At 43.1% G+C, this 13587-nt stretch overlaps 3 protein-coding genes and 1 long non-coding RNA gene across 4 annotated transcripts; 3 read left to right on the top strand and 1 right to left on the bottom strand.

The window, feature by feature from the left end:
• Window positions 1-839: 839 nt before the first annotated feature.
• Window positions 840-11238, bottom strand: LOC108631607 (uncharacterized). Its single transcript, XM_018035644.2, has 4 exons — window positions 10733-11238; window positions 10466-10629; window positions 1380-1964; window positions 840-1325 (listed from the first exon to the last, which is right to left on the bottom strand). The coding sequence occupies exons 1-4, from the start codon at window positions 10973-10975 to the stop codon at window positions 1136-1138; spliced, it is 1182 nt and encodes a 393-aa protein (XP_017891133.1). The 5' UTR covers window positions 10976-11238; the 3' UTR covers window positions 840-1135.
• Window positions 2225-10376, top strand: LOC108631606 (carbohydrate sulfotransferase 11). Its single transcript, XM_018035643.2, has 7 exons — window positions 2225-2489; window positions 3403-3575; window positions 8113-8369; window positions 8451-8691; window positions 8785-8955; window positions 9058-9215; window positions 9301-10376. Exons 1-7 carry the CDS (start codon window positions 2255-2257, stop codon window positions 9386-9388), a joined length of 1323 nt encoding a protein of 440 aa, XP_017891132.1. The 5' UTR covers window positions 2225-2254; the 3' UTR covers window positions 9389-10376.
• LOC113465141 (uncharacterized) lies at window positions 3586-6395 on the top strand. Its single transcript, XR_003389968.1, has 2 exons — window positions 3586-5087; window positions 5175-6395. It is a non-coding gene; the product is annotated as an uncharacterized LOC113465141 (long non-coding RNA).
• Window positions 11239-11653: 415 nt separating the features above from the next.
• Window positions 11654-13502, top strand: Rae1 (ribonucleic acid export 1). The gene is made up of 6 exons (XM_018035638.2): window positions 11654-12084; window positions 12158-12331; window positions 12395-12466; window positions 12538-12819; window positions 12894-13088; window positions 13172-13502. The coding sequence occupies exons 1-6, from the start codon at window positions 11827-11829 to the stop codon at window positions 13256-13258; spliced, it is 1068 nt and encodes a 355-aa protein (XP_017891127.1). The 5' UTR covers window positions 11654-11826; the 3' UTR covers window positions 13259-13502.
• Window positions 13503-13587: the final 85 nt, after the last annotated feature.

The raw sequence follows: 13587 nt of genomic DNA on the forward strand, positions 1-13587 counted from the left end.
TATATATATACGATTTTGTATGTACGCATGCAGCTTGTGCATGGTTCACAGAGCCATCGTCGTTGCGCTCGAGCATTTGTTCAAGGCTTAAGGCTCTCTTCATGAAATTCGTCTTATTCGAACACGAGACTTCACTTATTCACAGTTAGAACTAAAGATTTGCTCGATCAAGGAAATGATAGTAAATGTCGTCAAATGATCACGCAATATGATAAATTTGCGGTTTCACTCGCACGTCCCGTTTCCTGACTCTATGCGATGCATATCAAATTTCACTGGATTCCACATCACTTGCCTATCGCGCTCTGAGTACGAAGAAATGGCGGATAAACTTGAAGAAGGATCGTTCCTATGAAACGAAGGAAATTTCTATCTTATCTCTGTTTGTACAGTCGACGGAAAGAAAATAGAAACGGAGTCCGATAAAACAACATTTTGACTTTCATAATTTTCGGAATATTCTGAACTTCGAAACAAGTTCACAGGACAGTAAGAATATAATTTCTGGCGGTAAACGGAAGATTAACTGTTATATCAGTCTCTTATAAACAATTGTATTGAACTCATTAAAAGTAACAGGATTTTTAATATAATTCAAATAATTTTACAATGTCAGACTTGTATAATAAACTATATAGAGATTTTATGTAAAAATTGTCTAGGGTATGAGATAACTTTATATCAGCTATTTATATCCGTGCAATCGTAGTTAGGTAAGAGTAGTAGTAGTGAGTAAACCGGTTTTCGGTGGGATCTCGATAGTTACGATGCTACTACCTGTGCCATGCTATCCTGATATTATTGTCTAGGAGCAGGAGCTAGGAGTGAGGCAATAGCAGTCAAGATCCAAGTTTAATTCATCCTCTCTCTGTACAATCATTTTCCATAAATTGAAATACATATCAATTTTTCAATATCACATTTGACAGCAGAATAGACATTTCGGTTTCGTTAAAAATGTTGAAACACAGAACTTTTAATAAGATAAATAAAAAAAATCCTCTTTCTAGTATACATAGACGAATGAGCAACACATCTTCTTTTAAATATGATTATCTCTATTTGCTCTCGTACAAGAAATTGAACAAAAATATCTATAAATATATACATAGAACGATGATCCGTTTCACCATGTTCACGGGATAAGTAGATCGGTTCCTATTCTTGCCATTTGGAGTTCGGCGGTACAAGCGTTTCTCTGATATAACTTCAATTCTTCCAAGATCGTCTTCGCAGCGCGAAGAATATCATCAACTTCGTTAATAATTATATCTGGAAACTCTGCGTTTAAGAGTTGCAGCATTACGTTCATTTGCTGATCGGACCTATAAACGATCAAATAAAGAATCATGGTTCGCTCAAGTCGACGCCGCTCTCACCTAGTAGAAATTCTTATTGTCTGCTCCTTCTTGACAGGAGAAAGTATCTCGATCATGCAATCGATCGAACATCCGCGCGCGACGTAAACGGTCGGGCAGATTTGTTGGAAAGATTTTTGTTCCAAGAATCTCTGAAGTTTTTCTTTCCTTCCAGGGTTTTGATCGACGCGTAAATCGACGGCTCTGAAGACCGACGTACTTTTCCACGTTAAAATCGTGGCCGTCCAATTAGCGCTTTCTAAAGACCTCGTGTGTAACGGGACAATATCCGTCGAAACATCCACTTTGTAACTATTGTTTATGAAGTCTTCGATGGTGAGGCTTGTAACAGGTAACGGAGTCTGATACTTTTGTTCATCGGCTTCGTATAGAATCGACCCGTACACCTCGTAGAACGATTGCCGATCGAATTTCGGTAGATCGAGAACGACGGTGGCGTGAGGGACGCGCTCCTGATCGTTTCCACGTTCAATTTTATTCGTTCGATTCCAGAATGCTTCGTCGGCGAACTCCCAGATCATCGACACACCGGAGAGTTCGTCGCTCTCCTTGGAAGACACGTAAATGCTGACATCCGTCAACGTCCTGAAACGAGAATCGTTCCTATCGTTAAGCATCTCGTTTGATTCGATCGAAACAAACGTCGAGTAAAAAGAAGAAGGTGTCCCAGGAAAGAGGAGCTTAAATTCGAACGACGTAAGGGATGAGGGGACGCGGTCTCCGCGGCGCATGTGTATCGCTGTCCAGCGACGAATCGACCCGCGAAAATGTTGGCCACTCAGCGACTGCGAGCCGACGACGCGAGCATGGAAGCGTGCGGGGCAGTGCATCTCATCGGATCACTTCAGTAGTCTGCAGGATGCCGTCGTGATCGTATGTCGTCTGTACTTTTCGTTCGATCCGTCGGATGTGTCACGTGTTTCTTTTACTGGTATACATACACCACTGATAGCAATCGGGGCACGATCTGCGCTGCGTTCCACCCGTGGCTGGTGAGAATCAAACCCGAGGAGTGGACCGAGCTCGCAAGGAGGCACAGTGAATTTTATGCAAGGGTCGCGATAGATGCATCGTTGAATCCTGATACCAGGGCATATATGTCCACGCAAAGTACGTATTCCCACTACTTATATTATTTCGCATCGCGAACGTACCGAATTGAGCAATGGAATCAAAATAGTTCGCTTATATCGGGACGAAGACAGCTATGACCCATTGACCCAGGAAGCATACGCTCCGCGATGAAACCCCGCATCGCTACTTGAAAAGTACTTTGCTCAAGTACGTCTGTTCGAGGTTTCGTTTATAATCTCTAGAAGCAGAATGTTAGTTTATCGTAGAGGAAGTATGCGTTCTGTATGAGAGAATAAATAGGAGAATAATTAGAGAAATTCAGTGCGATCATATTAATATTATTCGGTGTGTCTCGCCGCATTTACTCGAAAACATTAACGCAGCGTGATTGATCCTCGACTCTCTGACGTTCCGTTGAACATTATTTATCCAGAAGCATCGCTGTACGATTCTGCAACGTCCTTGGTAGTTTGCGAGCTTACGTTATGCATGTTTGTAAAACACAGGGATTCCTTGAAATTCGCGTTACGACATCGAGAACGTGTTGACGACGACTCAGCGACGATGTCGAATCAATAAAAATCGATATCGATGCTTAGAAGCTAATGTTGTATCTAGTATGTAAACGGGATGAAACTAGTATCTGCGTACGTAATATCAAATGGAATCGATACTTAGTTGACACTTGCATAAAGACATATCGATGTACATGCATGCTACCGCGATGCGAAAAGGGGCTCAGAGTGTCAATATTATCGTAATATCACTTGCATACGGTCCGACCGTCGCGTGGCTAGAAACCCTGGATCGGTACCATGTGAATCGTTCATCATTAGCTATACGTTCGGTGCAAAGTTTGAAAAACGAAGCTGATCCGTATCCAATAGCTTTAAGTACTCAGCTATCGCTACAGCAACGAATTCATGGTTCGTTCGATGAATTGTTTCAGTCCGATATGAGTACAGGAGGAAGATCGTTCACCGGGAGAAGATGACACCGCGACGATACGTGTTCGCAGCGATCAAGCGGACACTGCTGGCCGGCGGCCTCCTGACGTTGCTGGTGCTGGCTCTGTCGAGCCAGGACACCGGGAACAGCGTGCAGCAAGGCCTCTTGTCGGAGGTGAGTGACGATCTCTTATTTGACACTGGCCAAGGCTGTGCCTTTTGTCTCGAGAGAAAAGACTTTCGAACGAAACAATACTACTCCGCTCTCGCGGATTTGGATCACCGGAAAATTAGACGGATCGCTTTTCTAAAGAACAATTTATTGTGGACGAACTACGCGACAGCCGTTCTCATTAGAAACGCGGGCGAAAGATATAGCGTCTCTTTGTCCAGAAACGCTGAGGAACATCGTTCTTCGTTCTAGAGAGAAATGCTTTCATGCTCGAGTCAGATGAAACGATCTTTTCAGAAGCCACGAGAAGTGGACGAGAGATCAAATCGATCTCAACGTTACTGGCGTTACTGTTATTTAAAAAAGTACGTATCATCGTGCTAAGCGATCGACGCTCAATTAAGATTTTCATTAGAAAGATTCATTTAAATCCTGTGATCTCATCCGTTATGTGATTTCGCGTGACACGATAACATTCCCACCTTTCGCCTATTTCAACAATGTTTCGTGTCTTTCGATGAGTCACCGCGACTGACTATAATATACCCGATCTAATCTCCTGCATCCTCCGTGTTCTTTCCTGAGCAAGGTATTGCGCATCTCTACCAGCTTCCTAGATACTTCCTAGGACCGTACAGAGTGCCTCTGATAAACCGCACCGGGTGAATTTTTAAAACAGGCCAATGCATTTATCCAATTTTCATCGAGTCATGAAACTGGCCTTTAAACATTTCGCTTATATAATCCGTTATCCTCTCTCTCTCCGTACAATGCAGAAAGGGCAACGCTCTGTTCGTTTTCTCATGGCCTCACTCTGTTCCCTTGCTTTCGCAATCCATTCAACGCATCGCGGCTGCACGCTGCTCCTGATAAAAATTTCCCTCGATACGTGCCGGGTCGTACGGGAAGCTCGTTTCAAAGTTCTACAACGCAGGATATAATAGCTGCAACATCATTTCTGCCGGGTTACGCGAAACCGTTCACGAGCTCTCCTCTCACAGAGTCGCCGGCTTTCTAGCGGATCTATGCAGACGTAGGGTGACCCGAGAGCGCCGCGATCCAAGAAAAGAACGTTGCTTCTCTTTTTTACCCCCCGGTGTTACATCGAAAACGGTCCCCTTACGTAAAGCGTTGCTAACGTTAGATTGGCAGAGTTCCAGGCGCAATGCGGCACACAAAGCCGCGGCGGCGGCGGCGGCGGCGGCGGCAGCCGCCTACATCCCTCCGATTCACCGCCACCCGGTCGGGCACGCGAAGGGTGGTTACGGTTACCGTTCAATCTCGACGATTACTCTACCGATGTAGATCGATTATATACCCGCCGATATACCGAGCGATTCCTGTTTCCGTATCGGCTCTCGGATATCCGTCAGCGGACGCTGAAAGTCGATCGGCTCCTTCGCCTAGCTTTACACCTCCAATTGATCTTCGATCGAACACACCCGAGCCACCTACTGAATCCTTCGCATGTTCGAGGTCTATCGATCTCAGGAACACCCGAGACCCTCGTACCTGGTATTACCATTAGATCAGAAGCATCGATTGTTTCTCTTAAGTGCAGATTCATCCGCTACACGTAAAATAATTCTTATCAATTTGCAGACGTGTCATAATTCACCTTGCGACTCCGAGGTGGTCGCTGGTGTGAAAAGTTACTCGCATGAGTCATTGAAACTCTCGACAAGTGTAAAGACACGCATGGTGTCACAGCGTGTGAACGAAGTAGGATCATTTTCGAGGTAGATAAGGACGGTGTTCGACGACTCGGATTCAGGTATTCGCGCGACACGATTCTCCCTGCCCGGGGAAATGTCGCGGCACGATTTCTCGCTCGACGATTCGCAATAGAACACCGATTCTAGTAGAGACCTACGTCTCTGTGACCAAGAATTATACGACTAGATACCGCGTCTTACGTAATGTGTACGTACGCGCGTCGTCGTGATACACGTGGTCGTCTCGAGATTTGACTCTCGATGATGCAGGAAAATATGTATACACGTCGTCTGAAAATAGATGCTACAGACAGAAGAGTTACCTTTTTACTTTTTCAATATGTCAAACATCATCTCTTTTTAATACAACATCGATTCCTCGTGCGGTTCTCTGACGCTCGGTTCCTCCGTCGTCCGATGCATATCGTCCTTATAATTAGCTCGTTTCCCTCCTTTTAATTAGTCAGACAATCGTGGAACGTGTTCCTCGGCTGAGATCACGCGTTAAAACTAATTTGAAGAATTCGTTGCCAGGAGATTTCTTAACAAGGGGAAAGTGAAGATCGTCTGCCGTGAGACATTTCGTTCAAAAAACAATTCGTGCAATGCCCCTCTTTGCGACGAGCACATCAAACCGGATAAACATCGTTTCGAGCAATTTATTGCGAAACTAATGCCGGGGGAACAAAAACCATTAGATGCATCCGCAGATTATCTCCCATCGATCTCTGAACAGCCGCGAACGTGGAAACGAAGTCACGCGTTCTAATTGCAACGTTTCAACGATGCAGAGATCAGAAGAACGTATCTGAATGTAAATTCAAAGTCACGAGATGTTTTTTAATTAAAGAACGCATGAAATATCTGATGAGACGCGATATCTTTATCTCATATGATTCTCTAGATTGTATCAAGAGTTTTCAACGCGTCGATGATCGAGGTTTCGTGAGATCAGTCTCTGCGGAGACTTCGAGAGTAATACAGCAGACTCGTTATTGTACTTCAGGCCCGTTCGCCCGCAGAATAAAAAGAGGAAATTTCCTCTCGTACTTATTATTTCATTTACCAACCAACACTTCCTCGCTTCTAATAAATGGAATTACAAGTTCTCGCCTGACGATAAGCTTGTTGTTAGGTAGAAATCGTGATTCCACAGAGACACAATTGAATCGACTCGTTCGTGATTGGAAAAGTTTTTGGCTGATTGTTAGAACGAAATTATAGATTATCGTACAAACTTATTGGTCTCAGAGTTACGAAATAGTAATAAAAAATCAAATTCGATTGTGTCTACAACTTGATTTCCGACAGGGTAATTTTCATCATCATCGAGCTGAGAGTCGAAAGTTTCAACGTCATTCGAAAATGCATGTCCGTCAGGTGTTGTAAGGAAATCAATGCCCCACCGACTCAGAATAATTTCAAATTTGATATGTGCGAAAACGATGTTCCTCGGGAACGCACATGGGTGCGTGCGGCACGTGGACGGAAGCGAAATGCAGCGCACGTTGCACCACCCGTGTGGCCCATATCTGAGTCGTCGACGTCGGCGTCGTCGTCGACGACGTCGGTGCAGCCTCCAGACCGAAATCAATAAACGGAAGCCGGGACTGTATTCGGCGTTTCCGCCTGGTCACAGCTATCGCGCTGCACCCTCGGCCGTAAAAAGATCTTTTCATCGACGACGCTATCTTTTATTCTCGGCGAAAAGGATTTGCTGCGATAAAATACAGGAGTCGATCGATCAGGAGAACGTCGAAGATCCAAGATTTTCAATTTACTCGATCATCGATATCCGGAACGAATTAGATCGAGTTCTCAGCCCCTAATAAAATTATCCAGTGACGCGTTTAAATGACTAATAAATGATTCTCAGGCAGGGATGCCTGAATTATCCCTCAAGTCGGCTTCCGAGTCGCCGTAAGCGCTCCGACGAGTCAAGTTATAAAAGGTTCTAGGGTTTCTAAGACGTTTCCGTGCGTCTTGAGAAATCTTGTGACAATTATATATTCGCGTCGTGCATAAACGTCAGATCTCCCCCTCGTTCCTGCTCACCATATCCGGTAGATCGTATATCGAGCGCACGCAGGGAGAGGAGGGATTTCTTTCTCTTTGCATTCGTCGAGGCTTTCCATAGATACGTAAGTCGTAAAACCGCGACCAAGTATCGATTAACTTATGACCGTTTCCAAGGTCTTGGGATTAGACAGAATTAGTGCGAGCCACGCGCCTTCGCGGACTCGGGCTTACGCGGTAATTCTCGGAGTACTCGAAGAGATTTTGTAAGATTGACCACGGGTTTCCTCGTTTAACGCAGTGATTCAATCGCTTGTTAAGCCAAGTACAAAGCCAAGCCAGTATGACGTTAACCCGGTCCACTTCTTAAGGAAGCGGATACTGTACGACAATTATGCCAAGAATCTGGCCCAAGCGTTTGACCGCAATGCGTCAAGTAGGCGTAGAAACGCGTAACACCGAATAACGTGCGGCGAGCGTTCCGATTAATTGCAAAAATTAGGAAATTGAAGTAACCTTGCGTGCAGAAGCGCACAGCGCACACGTAGCAGCGCGTACGTAGTCGCGTGCACCAAGAAAACGAGCTTTAAAACCGGGCAACTTTCAATGCCAAAGCTGCGGGCCACGGGTTTAATTAGCTGAAAACTAATGAGCGTCGCTCGTGATTCGAATCGTTTAACCTTCGCGAAACGTCCACAATTATTAATCTACGATGCTCTTATCTCAATGAATTTCCACTGAGTCATATAGGAGATAATAAAATCAAATGAATTTGTTCGAATTTCATTTTGTGCACGTTTCGTTGTCAGGAGGATTCGAACCTGACGCCAGAGGAGAGATTGATGGAAGAAGCGGCGTTCGCGGAGACTGAGAAACGATTGTACTCCAGGAAGAAGTTCCTGGCGCAGAAATGCGCCGAAGAGGAACTCGACCGACCTGGAAACGATTCACTTCACAAGCCTAATGCCTGGGAATTCCTCGTGAACAGAGAATACCATTTGATATGGTGCAACGTCTTCAAAGCGGCTTCCACGTCTTGGATGTACAATTTTAATCTACTCGCAGGGTAAGGAATACATTTCCAGATCTCCTCGCAAACTTCCTGACGTTCTTCAAAAGACTTTGGATGATCGATTATCGTTTCAAGGTACAGCCCACAATTCCTGAAAGCATCGAAAGCCGTGCCAGTTTCGCTGGCGAGGCAGAAGTATCCGAGACACACGGCGGAGGAGTTGAGCAAATTTTTGAACGATAGCATCAGCTTCCTGATCGTGAGGCACCCGTTCGAAAGATTGCTCAGCGCCTACAGAGATAAATTGGAGCACAGCTTGCCGCATACGTTTCACAGTAACCTCGGTACCCATATCGTGTGGAACTACAGAACCAAAGTAAGATAACCGTAGACATCGTTCCGTCAGATTTTTAACGATCAACATTCGAGTTTGACAAATGGTTGTAACGTTGATTGTTCGGATTCGAAGACCGCTGGAAGGCACGGACCGAGGTACCCGTTGTTCGAGGAATTTGTACGATGGTTGTTGTGCCAGTGGAAAGCCGGGAACGAGCTCGACATGCACTGGACACCGATCGTCACCTTTTGTACACCGTGTCAAGTACGGTTCGACGTGATCGCCAAGTTCGAAACGCTGCACGTGAGTATTCTCTCTCTCTCGAGAGAGAGAGAGACAGTGTTCAAATTTACGCTCTTCGGTATGCTCTCTCGCTTGATAAAAATTATTCGATCGGTTTTAAAGGAAGACCAAGATTATCTCATAAAGCGAGCTCAGGTGGGCAATATCATTAAGCCAGAATGGAAGAACCCTACCAGAGGCGTCCAGACGAAGGACGTGATCAAAAATTACTTCGCTCAATTGTCTAAATTGCAGATCAATGATCTCTACGAGATGTTCAGGTAAGAGATTGTAATTTCTCTTTAAAATATGCCCCCTTCATGTGTTTTCCCTTTACTAATCAACAGGATGATCTTTGTATTTCAGGTACGATTTTGTACTGTTCGATTATTCGCCCGACGATTACATAGCGCTCGGAAGGGACGAAGAAACTGAATTGATTTGTAAAAAATAATCGTCGACGGACTTAAACGACGTTAGAAGTCGATCACAACGAACGTACCTACTGAAACACGGTACGACTCTCGGTCTAAAACGAAGACAAGGAAACGCACCAACAACTAATCGAATTAACAGAGTGAAGCTGCATTTAAATTTTTGATAAACGTTATAGTATGTTCGATTGTTAGGGCCTAAAGGTGGAGATTGTAAATTGTTACGAATCAACGAACGAGAATGATTTTACGTGCATGGTACCTGTAAGAGTATCCCGTTGTTTAAATACTTTTCGTGACAGTGGTCTTTTTACTTTACAAGATGAACAAAAGTTCTCGATCTTATCTGCTTGAACATCGAATGGGAATAATCGATTCGTTCTGGAGAGCATCCTGGTTTGTTAATTTTTGTAAAGTGCATCGCGATACGCGCTCGACGAATTTATAATATCAATTTAATTTGAGTACGTCACATCTCCACGTTTCATTGTTTCGAGGGATGCATACTCTTTCTCAGATTCTATATGTATGTATGTACATATTATGTATAAGTATTATTATTATATTATATGAATATAGTATATACATGTGTTGACACGAACGTTGTTGAAAATAGTTATTATTATCATTGTACCAATGATAGTAATACTGCCTCAAGAAGATGTAGCATGTATTTCGATGATTTTAAGATATACGTTAAATTATAGAACTTCCACGACACCGAGTCACATATAGATACGTCTAAGTCTTTCAGTGCTTAATTACTACGTCTTATAAGGAGTAGATATCGATTAAGTTAAGCAGGATTAAAACTTTACATCAGAGCAAACCTTTTTTATAAAATAAAATTACGAAACTTTATGGAGTACTTAAATCTATTGGAATAGGACGTTCTATTATGAAATCTAATTTGTAACGACGAACAAGTCTCGACTTCTTATAATTTTATATAGACCATGAACGTAAAGTGACAATAATTATTTTATGAAATAAAACAATTTGACGAAACGATCGATCGTGTGTAGGAAATGAATCTTATTTAATTTCATTGATCGAACGAGATGGCAATCAATGATGTTTGTTTAAAATGTACTCACGTCTGGCTGCAGTTTTTCAGTGGTATTCCAAGAACCCATTTGTCAGAAAGGACACGTTTCCAAATTTCCCCGACAAATAAATACTTTGGGAGAGGTTCGTCCAACAAATATTCTTCATTCTTCTTTACTTTCTTCATTATCGGCTTCCCATTTATATCATACAACTGTAAATTGTAATTATAATACATCAAACTAAATTGTTTCGCAATACGAGTATCTACTCTCGTTCTCGTTCTCATCGTTTTCTCTTGTTTTAAAGTAACTCACGTCTTTATCAAAATTCCCAGTCTTATCTTCTCCACACAAGGCTTGACCGTATAAACATTCTAAAGTACTCTGTGTCACGTCTTGAATCTCTTTAATAGCAGCCTTCTTTTTCTCGATCCGCGATTCAATGTCAGACATTTGTTTCATCAAATGATCCTTCACCGGATTGCATTTCGTAGGAGAGGATTCCAACAAATCCTCGTCGCTAGGTGCAAATATATCGTCGTCCAACAACGAATTCATTCTCACAGTTCAAATGTTTATATTCTGTGAACACAAAGATCGACCGTTCGACGATTGATACATTGAATTTTCACATTCTCGCGCGATCACGATTAATTTGAATTGATCACGTGAAGTGACACGGCGTTGCTTTTAGAGGTTACTCGCGCATTCGAATCACGGTCGTACTGTCGTACTGTCGTACATACAGCACAGCTAGTAACAACGAAACTGAGCCAGATTGTGCATGTGTTAGTTTCTCCTAGGGGACAAAATTCAAAACGAGTGTTAATAAATGTACGTCTTATCTTTTCAATGCTCGATCAGGCGTTTATAGAATTGTGGTCGATACTGTTTGACACGTCAAAATAAAAACAATTTTGACCTACGTCTGGATAAATAGTTACTGATGTAATTTTATTTTGAAATTGAATGTAAAGGGAATGTAAAAATACAAGAACAGTGTAAATTATAAATATAATAAACGTTATTCGTTCATTGTATCATTTACTTATTATTTAATCAATTATTAGGTTAATTATCATTTTAAAACGTGTGATTTTGGAGTTGCTCGTGGCGCCATCTAGCGTTCTGGCCGCGGAAGTGCTTGGCTCTAATGAATTTGGAGTTGTTCGGGGCGCCATCTAGCGTTGACGACCGCCAAGCGGCCTTCTTAGATCCTGCGGCCTGCGCCAGATGGCAGACCCTACCAGCCAGTAGTGCGCGTAGTGCGACCGCCAAGAATCGAGGATAACCGTTTTATTTATCTCTAATACTTGAATTTATTAAAGATAACTGGTAGAAGGAATTTATCTCGTAACTTAAAAATTAAGAGCATCCGAAGGGAAATTGATCATCAGCGATCATAAAGGATGTTCAATCAAAGCGTAGGATTAAGAACAGGCACGACGACTAGTTCGAATCCGATGCAAGATTTCGAGGTTGTCTCGCCACCGGACGATTCCATCTCCAGCCTTGCATTCAGTCCGGCTTCGATTCCACAGAATTTTCTAGTTGCCGGTTCTTGGGATTGCAATGTTCGTTGCTGGGAAGTGGAGCAGTCCGGTAAAACGGTTCCTAAATCGATACAATCCATGGCGGCCCCAGTTTTCGACGTCGCGTGGAGCGATGTAAGCGTCTATGAAATGGAGTGTCTGAAATGGATCGAGTTATCCAGCATGAATTTATTTTACTGTTGTTCAGGACGGGACGAAGGTATTTATGGCTGGCTGTGATAAAACCGCCAAGTGCTGGGACTTGGCGTCGAATCAATGTATTCAAGTCGCTTTACACGATGCACCTATTAAAACTTGTCATTGGATCAAAGCGAGCACGTATTCTTGCCTGATGACAGGTTCCTGGGACAAGACACTGAGGGTAAGTACTCTCGGTCAAAGTCGAGCCATGTATGAACTAGCAGTGAAACAATTTACTTTGTAGTTCTGGGATCTTAGAAGCTCCAAGCTCGCGATGAACATAAACTTGATCGAGAGGTGTTACTGTGCAGACGTCGCAAGTATTCCAATGCACGATAAAGAATTTTAATTAGAATTGGTCAAATTAACGTCTGTTGATCGTTGCAGGATTATCCAATGGCAGTAGTAGGAACCGCGGGACGCGGATTGATAGTTTACCAATTGGAAGGCACTCCCAGAGAATACAAGCCGGTGGAATTGAGTTTAAAATATCAGTATAGATGCGTTGCAATTTTTAGAGACAAAAAGAAAGTTCCTACCGGTTTCGCGATTGGCAGTACGGAGGGTCGAGTAGCGATACATCATTTAAATGCAAGCTCGAAAGATAACTTTACTTTCAAATGCCACAGGACGAACGGGACCCCCAACGGATACCAAGATATTTACGCGGTTGATACCAATTTTATCGAGCTATTCCCCATTTCCCTGGATCTCGGTCCTTCTAACGACTTTATCGTAATCAGGTGAACGACATCGCGTTTCACCCGGTCCACGGTACCGTTGCGACCGTCGGAGCTGACGGTACGTTCGGATTTTGGGACAAAGACGCGAGAACCAAGCTGAAATCCTCGGAACCAATGGAGCAGCCGATTACTCGGTGCTGCTTCAATCACAATGGGCAAATATTTGCATACGCAGTGTCTTACGACTGGTCGAAAGTAATTATTCGTTTTCTTGTACGATCAACTTCTTCGACGGTATCGGAATAAACGAATAAACCGGAATCTGTCTTTGGCTACAGGGTCACGAGTACTATAATCCAGCTAAGAAGAATTCTATATTCCTCAGGCCATGCTTCGAGGAACTAAAGCCGAAATCATCGCCGTAAAATCGGAGAAACGACGGTATCTTCTTTTCTTCGATTTCTTTTAAGACCTGTGGTGCGTTTTCAGATAATAGATTTTATAATCGTAATCGCATTACAATTGTTTACGTAAAATATGACTGTCCTATGCTCTTTGCTTTTTTACACGAGAAATGTTTCAGCATTACTTCGTTATAATAATGACATTGAATTGTAAGTTATAAATTTGAAATCCAACATGCAATTGAATTACAGTTTACATTTTTCATCCTGCGTGTACTTATTCACCCGAACACAAACGTATGTAACGTACGCGTGGGAGCAGCGTCCGTGGAAATGAAATGAAAGGTATC

This window comes from Ceratina calcarata, unplaced genomic scaffold (assembly GCF_001652005.2).
Source record: "Ceratina calcarata isolate Rehan_Ccalc_2016 unplaced genomic scaffold, ASM165200v1 scaffold92.2, whole genome shotgun sequence".
In the NCBI taxonomy this organism is placed as follows: domain Eukaryota; kingdom Metazoa; phylum Arthropoda; class Insecta; order Hymenoptera; family Apidae; genus Ceratina; species Ceratina calcarata.

Coding starts and splice junctions, on each gene's coding strand:
- LOC108631606 (XM_018035643.2), top strand. CDS start 2,255: ATGTCGTCTGTACTTTTCGTTCGATCCGTCGGATGTGTCACGTGTTTC. Junction 3,576..8,112: donor AGCAAGGCCTCTTGTCGGAG/GTGAGTGACGAT, acceptor TTTCGTTGTCAG/GAGGATTCGAACCTGACGCC. Junction 8,956..9,057: donor CCAAGTTCGAAACGCTGCAC/GTGAGTATTCTC, acceptor TCGGTTTTAAAG/GAAGACCAAGATTATCTCAT.
- LOC108631607 (XM_018035644.2), bottom strand. CDS start 10,975: ATGAATTCGTTGTTGGACGACGATATATTTGCACCTAGCGACGAGGAT. Junction 10,630..10,732: donor CTGGGAATTTTGATAAAGAC/GTGAGTTACTTT, acceptor TACAATTTACAG/TTGTATGATATAAATGGGAA. Junction 1,965..10,465: donor CTGAAAAACTGCAGCCAGAC/GTGAGTACATTT, acceptor TTCTCGTTTCAG/GACGTTGACGGATGTCAGCA.
- Rae1 (XM_018035638.2), top strand. CDS start 11,827: ATGTTCAATCAAAGCGTAGGATTAAGAACAGGCACGACGACTAGTTCG. Junction 12,085..12,157: donor TCGACGTCGCGTGGAGCGAT/GTAAGCGTCTAT, acceptor ACTGTTGTTCAG/GACGGGACGAAGGTATTTAT. Junction 12,467..12,537: donor GGTGTTACTGTGCAGACGTC/GCAAGTATTCCA, acceptor TGATCGTTGCAG/GATTATCCAATGGCAGTAGT.